General features: G+C 32.2%; 1 protein-coding gene across 4 annotated transcripts; it reads left to right on the forward strand.

The window, feature by feature from the left end:
- The first annotated feature begins 2,487 nt into the window (after window positions 1-2,487).
- Window positions 2,488-12,313, forward strand: LOC123230269 (ATP-dependent DNA helicase Q-like 4A). 4 transcript variants are annotated; one of them, XM_044656410.1, is made up of 26 exons: window positions 2,488-2,778; window positions 3,350-3,435; window positions 3,527-3,700; window positions 4,251-4,308; window positions 4,555-4,983; window positions 5,272-5,442; window positions 5,528-5,655; window positions 5,941-6,292; window positions 6,369-6,500; window positions 6,835-6,921; window positions 7,027-7,154; window positions 7,817-7,937; window positions 8,021-8,172; window positions 8,234-8,369; window positions 8,908-9,031; window positions 9,114-9,184; window positions 9,322-9,390; window positions 9,612-9,740; window positions 9,841-9,999; window positions 10,140-10,220; window positions 10,313-10,474; window positions 10,621-10,676; window positions 11,037-11,169; window positions 11,260-11,354; window positions 11,543-11,620; window positions 11,689-12,313. In XM_044656410.1, exons 2-26 carry the CDS (start codon window positions 3,413-3,415, stop codon window positions 12,080-12,082), a joined length of 3,642 nt encoding a protein of 1,213 aa, XP_044512345.1. In that variant the 5' UTR covers window positions 2,488-2,778; window positions 3,350-3,412; the 3' UTR covers window positions 12,083-12,313. The 4 variants fall into 4 exon arrangements, with proteins under 4 accessions (XP_044512345.1, XP_044512346.1, XP_044512347.1 ...); XM_044656411.1 differs by having other exon boundaries at window positions 2,488-2,668; XM_044656412.1 differs by lacking the exon at window positions 9,322-9,390.
- The last annotated feature ends 1,428 nt before the right edge of the window (window positions 12,314-13,741 follow it).

Consider the following 13,741-nt stretch of genomic DNA (forward strand, 5'->3'; position numbering starts at 1 on the left):
AACCCTAATAACTAACAATTTTCCTTCAATCCAAGTTTTCAAAAACAATATTTTTTTTCCTTAGGGTTTCTAATTTTTCAGATTCAATTTTTTGATAATGAAAAGACTTCTCCAATGATCTCCAGACAATGTCTCTTTCTCTTCGATGTGTCCTCCTTTCAGTCATCCTTATCAACATTATCGTCGATAAAGACAAGGTCTTCGCCGATGATGATGACTCTTTGTTGACAATGATACTAAGGAGCATGGTCAGAAGAAGGACACATCACAGAGGAAGAGACGTTACTTAGAGATCGCCAGAGAAGTCTCTTCATCGTCAAAAAAGTGAATATAAAAAATTTGAAACTCTAAGGGGGAAAGTGCTATTTCTGAAAACTTGGGTTAAAGGAAAATTGTTAGTTTTAGGGTTTAGGGGGGAAAAATGAAATCAAATTTAAGTTTATTTTTAATATTAAATATAAAATAACGATTTTACTATTAAAACTAACAAATTTAACAACCCATGAGTGGGTAAATGAGATTGTCAAAGTTAACAAAGAAAAATTTGAGATAATAGCACACTTAGGGTCCTTTGACTAAATATAACTATTAGGTTGCTAGGTTAAAGGCAGGAGGAGGTAGAACATAATTTTTATTTTCTTTCGTGCTCTTAATTCCATAATGTTTGGATAAATTATTTAGTTTGATTTAAGAAAATTTCATTTCGGTTGTCAAAACTATGAGACTCTGTTTGTAATCTTATTTACTTTTCTATTCAAATATCTATGTTTGTTTATTTTACATATTAATGATTGCATGATTTACTTAATTAAGAGACTTGTTAATTAATCAAATTGTGTGGTTTATAACTAAATTAAATCCATAATTTGTAATTGTTATGATGTTTAGTTGGAGTAGCAATTAAGTAAGAATTAGTATGATCCAAGTTTTTGGTGCTTGTTAAAAAAAGACATATAGTGAATTAAATAATTTGACGTTTATTAGATTTTTATTAGTCTTTAACTCCTTCTTGCTTCATAATGCTATCAGTAAATTCATGAGGATTGCTTAATACTAACTGGTTTATTGATAAAAATTAATTTGTGTATTGGACTCAAATTAACGAAATTAGAGAATGTATAGATTGTTTGGGTTTTGGTAATCTACGGTTAAATATTTGAATAGATAATAAAATTTATATGCTAGAGGTTAGTGATCAGTTTGCAACTGAGGTAATTTTTCTTAAATCGAGATTGCCTTTGATTGAATTTTTATTATTCAATTAAGTTTTTAGAAAATGTTTTTCTTGTCTATCAACCCTCTTTCTTTTCGTTAGTTATTTGTGAATTTGATTAATTAGTCTTTGTGGATCAACGTTTACTTACCTTTACTACTAATTGTAAATAGAAAATTTTAATTTTGGTTATACTCAACATGTATCAAGATTGACTGGTGTTAATAGACTAACATTCCCATAAAAAATCCATAACCTTCTTTTCTAATTTGTCGACTAAAAATAACATTCAAAAAACAAAGAATGAATATCAAATGATGAAAAAAGATGTGATGAATGATGAAAAAGGGTGATGAACAATGTGAAAAATGGCAAAATACAATAAAGAAAACCTTAAAATGCCTCGATATTTCTTCAAATCAAAGTATGAACTTCAAAATTGAATTGTAAAGCTTAGGTTAGTGGTCACAGATGTGGCATAGAATTTGATTAATGAGTTAATTATAAATAAAAAGATAATTTTGTTAAACTCCAAAAAAAAAAAAAATCTACTAATCAATTCTTTAATACTATTGCTACATTTTTTAGTTTGTTGACTAATAAAAAATTTCAACAATTTTTTATTATTAGGTGACAACTAAAGATTTCAAGAATTTTTTATATCAAATTGATGTAATAATTAATATTAGAGATAATTTGATTATTACTTTATTATAATTTTTATTTATTTATTAAATTTTTAAGATAATAATATTCTTGTTTTAAATTAAAATATCAAATAATATAAAAAAATATTTTAAAAAATATTGATAATAAAGCGCCAATTTAACAAAATAATTTAATTAAATAATTTTGATAATATAAATTTTTTTCATATATTATTAATATAAGAATATTTTAAAAATATATAAAACAATTTTTAAATATATTTAAAAAATAATATTATAATATTTTTTATTATAATAACTAAATACAATAATTATTTATATAAAATAATTTTCGAATAATTTACCATATTTAATTTTTTTAATAAATAAACTATACAAAACTTATATAACTATAAAAGTGGACGGTGTAGTTATTTTTGTATGAAAAGTATTATATGGATAAATAATATACATAATTTTATATATAAATAATAATACCTCATTATATAATTAAATAATATTAAAATAAAAAAATAATTCTTTATTATATAATAATATACTATTATTTTTATTATACATAATATTCAGACGGTTAGTTTTATTTGGTTTGTATTTTCCCTTAATTTTTTTTTGTCATTCTTAATATTCCAAAAAATTCCTACGGCAAAATTGAGCGAATCGTCCCGCCACTTGTGACCGCGCTATATTTTGAAAACCCCACTCTCCCCACACTTTCTCCGAACTTTCAAGTTCGTTCTCTCCACCGCCGTCAGACCATACCGCTGTAAAGCCACAACTAACAATTTAGGTCCGTCCAATTTCCATTCTCGTTCAATATCACTACTTCCTCCAAATTCATTTCTAGGGTTTGACACACTGTACTTGCGTCTCTACCGCTCCAGTGTCAATACCGTGAATGTAATTCAACTAATCTTTTATTAATTGCAAGTTTTATATATGATCAGTTTATTGTCTACTATGTTGTAGAAAAATTCCACTGGAATAAAACACCTTCGATGCCTAATAATGTGTTGCATTTTATAATTCTCGCATTTTTTGGGTATTGAAAGATATGTGTTATTTTGAAATTATGTTTCCGATTTTCGGTTTCTTTTTTTTAATGGGTTCTCGTTGATTAAAATGATTTCCAATTCATTGAATAGTGTGATGCGGTTAATCGGGGCAATGTTAATCATTACTTCATGCTTTTTCACATGGAAACTTGGATATGTTCTATTTACTTTAATTTTAATTTACTGTAGGATTATGTTTTTGTTTGTGATCTCTAATTCTTTACTTGTTTTCTTCGGTAGGTTAGATATTTTTTTTTTTTTAAATAAATTTTGAATTTACCATTTTATTTATTCATATTTATAAACCTTAGTCCTAATTCCTTCAATTCCTTTGCCGGGTAGCTTGAAATTCACCTTGGGCTTTAATTCCCTCATTTTCATGTTATACGTTGTGCTGAGTTGATTTTACATATCAGGTTATTATATTCAGTTATGAACTTTGAGTGTTGTCCATGAGCAGTAGAAGAATATTCTAGCCCATGAATGAGGAAACGTATATGAGGTAAGAACAATAATTATTTTATATCTATTTCTTTTCTTTTTCTTTTTTTTTTTAAATCTCAATTGGCTAATAGTTTGAGGTGGATTTGAAGTTGGAGTAATTGCAGTGAAGGTGACAAATGTGATAACAAACTTCCTAAAGTTAATTGGTTGCAACATGTCAATGCCCATGATAATTTTGTGCACCAGAATAAATTCTTGACCTCAGGTTTTCTTTATTCCTTGGAGACACAAAAACCTTGTGCTGAAGGAGCAATGGCTGCAAGGTGTGTTATATGTATTCATGGGTGCATTTTCATTATATGGGTGTAATAGATTTCTTCTTATTTTCATATTCTGAGATACTTATTTTGTTTTATATAATGTAGAATTTTATGGTGCTAAATAATAAAATTAAAGTTTAGAAACTTGGCTGGACACTTCTGGAAAATGAATTCAATCTAAATCTCTAAATGAAAAGATTTTGGTTGTTAGTGACTGTAGCTTAATGGGTTAGAGAGCTAATTGTCTGCTGTATTAATTAAGTATCATACATTGATACTCTTTTCTAGTTTTCTGTTACAAATATGGTGCTCACTTTGCTTCTTGCTAATAATTAGACTATGATGTTGACATATAAGAAATATGCAGATTTCCTTCCCTGGAATTCAATGTTCAGCTAGTTTTCTGAAGCTGTTGATTGAAAGATTTTAGGAAAAAAGGTTTTTTGCTTGATTTGTTATACATAAATAGATCTAATAGATGTTTTGAATGATCTGCACTCATACTTAACTGAGCTGTTGATTCTTCTGACAAAGATCTTTTCATGTCTTTTAGGTTAACAACCTGTCAAATCCAGAATTTTCAAAGAGTACACAGTGCTGAATTAGAAAAGGTAAAATTGTGCAGCAAAACTTATGAGTTGCTATTCGTACTTAATGTTGTTTAGTGGGTTTTTTTTTTTTTTTTTCCAGCCAGAATGTTTCTATATACTAGAAAATATGCTATCTATCCTTAGTTTCCCAAAACTTATAGTCTTTCCAATAACTTGCTCTGCCTTTCCTTTATCTTCATCAAATTTTATATTATGATTTAAATTTACTTATAGCTCAATTGCTTTTGGATGGAACACTTTTGGCAGGCTTGGCATACTCTTTCCTGCCTTCAGATATCCTGCAGGACTTACACAAGACCTGGAGTAAGTATTCCAGTTATGAATGCTGATAGTGATTCTTCACGTGATGTCAGCAGACAAGCTACCTTACAGAGCTCATATGACAGTAGTAAATATTCTGAACCTATGCACAAACATCGAAACCTCGGCCACAGCTATGTCAAAGTTAGTGAAACAGCAAGGGATACTGGCAGTGTATATTCATTGGATAAAGCTAGAGGAACTGAAGCTGGAAAGAGTCTTGGGGGGCAAAATGAGATCAAATTATCTGTAGTTAACAATAGTTATACCAAATTTTCAGAAGGATCATTCACAAATCAAACTGAGCATATTAGCCAAATGAATAAGTCTGCAGATTTTGTGTTTGATGACGTGGACGACGAGGAAATACTCAAGGTAACTAATTTTACTAGGTTTATGTATTGATCAAGAATTATTTGACTATATAAATCCATTTCATTCAATTTAATTAACTTAAAAATTCAATTTCCAGAGATTTTTTTGCTTTTGCATTAATTTGATGAGCCTTGGAAAAATACTATTTAGTGATTCTTTTGGATAAGTTGTGAATGAAATTCCACTCCTTTATCCTTCTAAAGTTAGCTTTATAGTTTATATTTTCCACCTAACGGGTGGATTGTTTGCATTTGTCTATCTCATGAATTGCTTTTGTTCTTTTTTCAGAGTATTGACGTGGATCAGATTGTAATGGAATACCAATCATCTTGCACCCCTCAACCATCTTTATCTAAGTTTCCTCCCATAACTCCAATTGCAGATAATGGTAAATTTGCAAGGCAAGAAGAGAATCCTTTGCCTCCTGAATTGTCCTTGAATTGTAATCACGGATTCAAGGTAATGTACTATTTTGCATTTCCTATTGTACTTCTATCTTGGTCTGGTATAATATTTGTTGCCTGATTTTTGGAGACTGATACAGCTAGGGCTTTGCCCAGAAGCCACCAATCATGTACAAGAAATGAAGGATATGTTGATTGCTATATCAAATGAACTGCTTGACAATACAGGCCTGAGTCCAGCACAGACACAAAAGCTTCGGCAAGACAGGTTCCTGGCCTGCTCCCTCTGCCCATACCCTTTATCATTAGTGCTTTTTTTCTCTTATATAAATATTCAATTTAGAATTTTACTGATTTAAAAACAAATTTATAGTGAAAGTACAACAGGAAAAAAAAAGTTGGCTGAAAAAAAAATGATATTTCAAAGGATTTTTTGGTTATTAAGACTTTCATCATTTTTGTTGCCTCATTTGTAAAATTTAGTTCCTTGAGGGATTATAATTATGGCACTGTTTGATTAGTGCTTTGTGCATGTTCATATGTCCATTTTTAGGTTGCATCTAAATAAGCAGATTCAACAGCTTGAGGGATATCTTCCTGATGTGGAAAGACAAAAGTCACATTTTTCTGCATCCACAACCTGCAGTTTTCAATATGAAACACCTCAAGCAGCTTCACTCAAGAGGTTTGATAGCCAGTTTCATATCCATAATGGAGGGGAAGGATATGAAAAGTGGAATTTATCATCATCAGTTCCATTCTCTTCTGTAGATAGGCTTGGGGTTTCATCATACCCTGTGGAGAGGCAACCATATGTCCCAAAGATTATTGAAGTTAATTATATTGAAGGTTCAAATGACCAAAAATGGAGCAGTGGGGATTTCCCATGGACTAAAAAGCTGGAGGTGTGTATCTAAATTAATTTGAATTTAGTATCTGCATTATTTCTTCCTATTGTACTTTGCCTTCTTTTAATTACAGGCCAACAATAAGAAAGTTTTTGGAAACCACTCTTTCCGCCCCAATCAGAGAGAGGTCATAAATGCTACAATGAGTGGGCATGATGTCTTTGTTCTAATGCCAACTGGAGGGGGAAAGAGTCTGACTTATCAGGTAAAGAATTTTTCTTATGTTTTGTTCTTTCTGTTTGGAAAGAAATTTTCTAACTTTGTAACTTGTTTCTATATAGCCTTTTTGTCTCAATCTATGGTCATGTTCAGTTGCATGCCTAGTTTTTTTGGCTGAGCCTGTGCGTATTACTAGTCTTCATACATCTTTTTTTGAACTATGGTAATAACATATTAAAATGTTTGGCAAAAGGCTTTCAAGTTCAGCTTCTTATTAGCAAACTTTGTTGAGAGTGTTCAAAATTTTGTTAATCTCATGAAATAAACTTTTTATTCTTCAAATTTAACGAGTTTCACATTTCTACTTTCTTGTGTTACAGCTTCCTGCACTTATATGTCCAGGGATAACGTTGGTAATTTCTCCTCTTGTATCACTTATCCAAGACCAAATAATGCATCTATTGCAGGTAATATTTGTCGTGTTATTAATCCAAACTTTTATATTAGTATTGATTATTTACCAGCTTCTTATCTAATGGCACATGCTTTTTGTCCTTTGGTTTGTGTCATAGGCAAATATACCGGCTGCATATCTAAGTGCCAATATGGAGTGGAGTGAGCAACAGGAGATTCTTAGGGAACTTAACTCTGATTATTGTAAATACAAGCTGTTATATGTCACCCCAGAGAAAGTTGCCAAGTGAGTGTTGCTTATATCAATTGTGTTGTTCAACCATCATTTGTCAGTATGTCCAATAAAATAACGTCTGCTGCTTTGCTTGCCTAGTATTGCTTTAAAGCCTGAAGCTCTAGATTTGGACAATTTTATTTTAAGTGACAAAATGTGGAGCAAATTGACATTTATAGTATTGCAAAACGACATGAGAAATATAATAATCTAAGTAAACATGAATAATAGATTGTATTTTAATTAAGGCAGTGCTGAGAATTAGTTTTTTGGTTTCTGGTTCAATTCATCATTTGAAGTGGCGGATTTAGTCTTTAGATGCTAACCTGTTTAACATATATGTCAGTGATAAATTTGAAGTACTTTAGTCAGTAAGGTCTCTGTAGTCTGATAAGAGTTTGTTTTGACTTGATTTGACCTTACGTAGGATTGGGATGAGTGATTTGGGTTTGAATTTGGGGTAAAAATTTTGTAATTTATGCAATCATATTTTAAAGTAATTTTTAGTCAATAACATTTATCAGCATGTGGAATGTGAAAGGACTGGAATCAAATAAAGCATGTACTATTTTTACAAACCAGTAATATAATGTGTTGATGAAAACTTGGCTATTGTAATGCTAGATGCTTTTTCTTTGCTAAATCATTTGGAAAATTCTGTTGTTTGTCTGCAGAAGTGATGTTCTGTTGAGACAATTGGAGAATTTAAGTGCCCGTCAGTTGCTTGCCAGGATTGTTATTGATGAAGCTCATTGTGTGAGTCAGTGGGGGCATGATTTTAGACCAGATTACCAGGTTGTGGCTTTTAACTTTATTTATTTTCCATTTGGTGCCGTAGATATTGTGGTTAACAGCAGCTGATTCTGTAAAATGTACAGGGCCTCGGTATCTTGAAACAGAAGTTTCCAAATACTCCAGTGTTAGCATTAACAGCTACTGCAACAGCCAGTGTGAAAGAAGATGTTGTGCAAGCTCTTGGTCTTGTCAACTGCATTATTTTTCGCCAAAGTTTTAATCGCCCTAATCTATGGTAAGTTGTGTATGAAGATAAATTTTTGCTGAGGAACCAATTCTCATGATTAAGATTGCAGGTATTCTGTTGTACCAAAAACAAAGAAATGTGTGGAAGACATTGACAAGTTGATTAAAGAAAACCATTTTGACGAATGTGGTATTATTTATTGTCTTTCAAGAATGGACTGTGAAAAGGTTGCTGAAAAGTTACAGGTTGGTCTTTTTTTATGGTCACTTTTTACTTGTTAAGGGGATTTACTTGCTATATCTGAAAGATGAGATATTATAAATTGGCTGGAATTTTGTGTGCTAATATTTATATACTTAACATATTATTGGTTCATTGAATTTTCTTTGATCTCATTGAAAATATATTTAATTTTAGTTTAAGCTTCTATTTCCTGCAACTATGCTTGCAATGTGAGATGCTAAAGAGGAAATTTCATTATAATTCACTGTATCTCAGATGTGATGGTTTCCACTACTGTTCCTTTTGTTGTGTTTTTATTTCACCGCTTGGAAACTGTAAATCATTTGCATTTTCATTGCTTCTATGGAAGATGTATTCTTGGTCCTCTAGATCTTATACCATGATGTTTAATTCTTTCTTCTTTTAAGTCCTTTTTTCTGGTTCCTAGGGTTAAACTGCTATATTTGTTAACTAGGAAAACATTTAGTTATGGCTTTGAAATCAGTTTTTCATTCATATTTCCAATTTGTATATGCTTAATATGATGCATTCATTGTTCAGGAATATGGACACAAAGCAGCTTTTTACCATGGTAACATGGATCCTGCACAACGTGCCTTTATTCAGAAGCAGTGGAGCAAAGACGAAATAAATATAATCTGTGCGACAGTTGCTTTTGGAATGGGTATGATTGATATTGTTGCTAATTGACATCTTTTTATTTGGTTTGTGAAAAACAATCATATATTTAGCACTGGTTGTTCCAGGTATCAACAAACCAGATGTCCGCTTTGTGATTCATCATTCTCTTCCAAAATCTATTGAAGGTTACCATCAGGTACTGAGAAGAATTTGTTACATTTTCAATTTGTCTCTGTTGAGTAAATAGTTTGAGAACTGATGTACAACTGAGTAAGAATAGCATAAAATTATAATCATTCCTTAAGGTTCTTTTTTGTCTTTTCCATGTCTTAGGAGTGTGGTCGTGCTGGTCGTGATGGTCAGCGTTCATCCTGTGTTTTGTATTACAGTTACAGTGACTATGTATGTTTCTCTTGTCAAACTAATGCATCTCATTCATTCCTGCTAACTCTACTTTGGAGAATGGAAGTTTGCATTTGGACATTTGATAAGCTGACAATGTTGAGCTTGATCACTTTTTCTCCCTATTTCCTTTTGTTTCTTTCCATTCTCTTATTCTTATTTGCTATTTAGATTCCTACTTTGATTTAGTGCTTGTGTATCTATTGTACATTCTTTTTCAGATACGAGTCAAGCATATGATTAGCCAAGGAGTTGCTGAGCAAAGTCCTTTTACAACTGGACATAATCGTATCAATATGACAAATTCGGGAAGGATACTGGAAACGAATACTGACAATCTTCTGCGTATGGTATTTGATATAGACTCTACTGACTGTTGTTACCATTAGTCCCATGTTACCTCCGCATTCAAATCGGATATATTATAATTTATGCTTTTCACTCTTTCAGGTCAGTTATTGTGAAAATGATGTTGATTGTCGCCGTCTTCTTCAGCTCATTCATTTTGGAGAAAAGTTTGATACTGGAAACTGCAAAAAAACATGTGACACCTGTTCCAAGATTAAAGGTTTTACTGAGAAGGATGTTACTGAGACTGCAAAGCAAATGGTTCGATGGTTTTTTTCCATCTCTCTTGATACATTATCTTGTCATGTTGGACCTATATGAATTTGAGTTTTACAATGTTAATGCACACTACTTACAATGTCTATCTTGTCGCCCCTCACAATTTCTATAAATGTGCTTAGGTTGAATTGGTGAAGTTAACAGGGCAGCAGTTTTCATCATCTCATATTTTAGAAGTCTACAGGGGTTCCTTGAGCCAGATTGTATGTCTAAACAATAAATTATTTTAGTACTTTGTTTGCCATTACCTTATATGTTGTCTTCATAAATTGCATACTTTTAATGCTAAATTTAGGTCAAGAAACACAGGCATGAGACTCTCAGCTTGCATGGAGCTGGAAAACATCTAGCCAAGGGTGAAGCCTCCCGTATATTGCGCCATCTGGTCACTGAGGATTTTCTCGTGGAGGAAGTTAAGAAAAGTGATATCTATGGATCTGTTTCATCAGTGTTGAAGGTATTTAAAGCTGTTCTATTTCTCAGTGCTAAGTTAGTAAATTTGATTGTTGTAGCTGAAAACAGGAAATAATTGCTTCTCTAATTTCTCTCTTTGTTTAACTATATACATTTTAAAATTTCCTTTCTTAATTTTATTTGATTTAGGTGAATGAATCCATGGCCCACAATCTCAGAGCTGGCAGGCAGACTATTGTTTTAAGGTTCAGCTTTCAGTACTTTTCTTGTTGAAATTACTATTTTACTAGTCCCATGCAAATTTCCTACTGGAATTATCTATTAGAAATCCTCCTGTATGTGGTTGCTTAGTTATTCTCTTTTAAGGAAATTTAGGTGTTTATAGTCCATCAAGATAACTGAAGGCTTTTGTTGACCAGAATATTAGGAGCTCAGATCTGAAGAACCAACCAGTTTTAGTTCTGTGCTTGGCTTGTTTGAATTCTTTGATTTATTTTCTTTGAATAAATGCATGGTCAGAGTGTGCAAGAATCTACTATTCCAGTCTGCTAGACAAGTCAAATATACCATTTCATGTTCATGCTGGTAACTTCTGTGCTTTGCAGATTCCCGTCCTCTGTAAAACCATCTAAACTGAACAAATTTGAAGTGACTTCTGCAAGAGGCTCGCTTATGGTCGGGAAGCTAAGTCCTCCACAAACTGACTCTGCTGCACAACCTCAAAATGAAATAGACTTGGTAAATTGATTTATCCATCTTCTTGATGTTTTATACTTGACAAGGTATATTTGCCCTGAATCAACCTTTCTCCTTTTCACTTGACAACAGAATCTCTCCGCCAAACTATATTCTGCTTTGAGGATGCTTCGAACTCTTCTTGTAAAAGAAGCTGGGGAGGGAGTCATGGCATACCATATCTTTGGGTGAGTTCAAAGAATCTTCATCTTTGTTTTTGAGATAATTTCAAATTTCTGACAAGATAAAGGAAAAGAAAATATACTTGAAAGTTCATGAGTTATATAGGGTGGAAAACTTTGTCGCTAGTAGACCTGTGTAAGTTTACTTTTCCATTTATATGTTCTGATAAGTTTATTTTTTTTCTTTTGTTTAGGAATGCTACGCTGCAGCATATAAGCAAAAGAGTTCCTAGAACAAAGGAAGAACTACTTGAGATAAATGGCATTGGAAAGTGAGTTTTGCAGTTGGGTAGTGTTTTAATTAGTAGACAAAGTTCTTACACATTTTGGCTTCATGCAGGGCCAAGGTAAGCAAATATGGGGATCGCCTATTGGAAACCATTGAATTGACCATCAAGGATTTCTATAATCCCAACAGAAACAGCAGTAGTAGCAATGACAGTAATGATTCCGTAAAGAGAAAAAGAGATGAAAACATGGTTCCAAATGCAAATAAGGAGGATGACGACTTTACAAAAAGCACTGCTCGATCGAAGAAAAGGGCAGCTAATTGGCAAAACAACAATGCCAAAGCTTTTCATTCTCAGGACACTGATTCTTATAACCAGTGCATAGATGATCCTGATTTTGATGATTGTTTCTATGATTGTGAAATGAATGGTGAAGCAACAAAACCTGATCAAAATATTGGAGGAAGAGTCCTACCTTCATGGCAATCCCCGGGACATGGGTAAACCCTATGACCATAATTTGTTTTAAGATATTCGCCTCAAATGATTATTATTTTTATGCAGCTTGTATGCCTAGCATCTTGTTGTTTCTTATATTGAAGAAAGACGCGCTTCCTAAGCAATCAGAATTAAGTTTTCACATAATCATCAAACATAAAAGTTGAGGCTCATTTTAGTTGATGTTTGTAAAACTGTTTATGTTGTCAATTGTTAAAAGGTTTCGTTTGTTCTTTAGATGTATCTTTCGGCAAGATTTTTTCAGTGAATTAATTAGAAGTCTGTTCAGTGGCTATAAATCATTATGAGAAGGGATGATATGTTATTTATTTTATTGTATATATTAGGGGTGAGCAGGTACAGGTATTTTGTAAAATTTTCAGGAATTGGAACTAGCCGTTTCCTAGAAATAGGAACTGGAACTTGGAACTTGTTTCGGTTCCAAATCTATAGGTTCCAGTTCTTGCCCAAAACCTGTATATATATTGAAAAATGATGCAGCTACGAAAGCACTTGAGAATATGACTCAGCTCTGGAACAAGTTTCAGTTCCAGTTTCTGTTGCATGCTGCATACAATAATTGCATGCATGACATGGGAGTTTTTACATTAATTGCAAACAGTACGGGGTCACAGGGGTGAGTTGAAATCTAAACCAGTTGATTAAAAAGAGAAAGAAGAGAAAAAAGCCGGAGAGAGAGAGAGAGAAGGGCAGCTTGAAATTGTTTAGGTTGAAAATGATAAAAAGAGAAAAAAGATGCCATACACAGGACGTAACAACAAAAATTATGGGTAGAATCAGTTGTTTAACTTGGTGTTGACAGGATATGTGAGGAATAGCAAGGGATTGATGCATCTTAGTGTAACCCTAGTTTTGTGAAGTAAATATGAAAAGAATATGAAAGGAGAGAGTGAGGAACTCGTTGGAATCTTTTAGAGAAAAGGGAGAGCAAATTTTATTTACGCATAAAAATAAAAAATTATATGGGTCACCGTTTTTATATGCGTGTGGTTAAAATATCAAAGTAACACCTTAGTTATTGTCAAATGATAGTTAAACCCACTTCATTTACAAATTGACATCTTAGTACCTTAGGTTTGATTACCTTGCAGTTACACTTTTATATACTAACATCCCCCTTTAAGCTTGACCCTTTCTATAAGTCTATCTTTCACCAACACTTTTTCTCCATCCTTGAGTGCACCTTAGTTTCGAAAAAAGGAACAAAGCTAGTGGAGAGCAAGTGTTGTTTTACCTGCAGCTATACGCAGTGTGCCTTGGATCACAAGCAAACCATGAGCAAATCCTTGTAACTTCCAGAACAGTACAAGTTCATAGAAAGCAATGCTACAGTAATGTGCCTTGGAGTGTAATTTCTAGACCAATACAAAATTCATATGAGGTAAAAAAAAAAAATTGGAGACAGACTCAAACTCTTTTTCCTTTTTTTTCTTTTTTTTTTTTCATTTTTTTTCATTTCTCTCTTGCACTTTTTTTTCTTTTTTTTTTATTTCCCTTTTTTTTTCATCCTCTCTTCTCATTTTCCTTTTCTTTCTCTTTTTTTTTTCATTCTTTCCTCTCATTTTCTTTTCTCTCTCTCAAAAAATTTCACAATGGCAATAATATCAAGAATTATTCAAGTTATATTTGAGAGTTCCAGGGAAC

The sequence above is a fragment of the Mangifera indica genome, chromosome 12, assembly GCF_011075055.1.
Source record: "Mangifera indica cultivar Alphonso chromosome 12, CATAS_Mindica_2.1, whole genome shotgun sequence".
Taxonomy (NCBI): Eukaryota; Viridiplantae; Streptophyta; class Magnoliopsida; order Sapindales; family Anacardiaceae; genus Mangifera; species Mangifera indica.

Coding starts and splice junctions, on each gene's coding strand:
- LOC123230269 (XM_044656410.1), top strand. CDS start 3,413: ATGAATGAGGAAACGTATATGAG. Junction 8,173..8,233: donor TTTAATCGCCCTAATCTATG/GTAAGTTGTGTA, acceptor TTAAGATTGCAG/GTATTCTGTTGTACCAAAAA. Junction 10,221..10,312: donor GGGGTTCCTTGAGCCAGATT/GTATGTCTAAAC, acceptor TGCTAAATTTAG/GTCAAGAAACACAGGCATGA.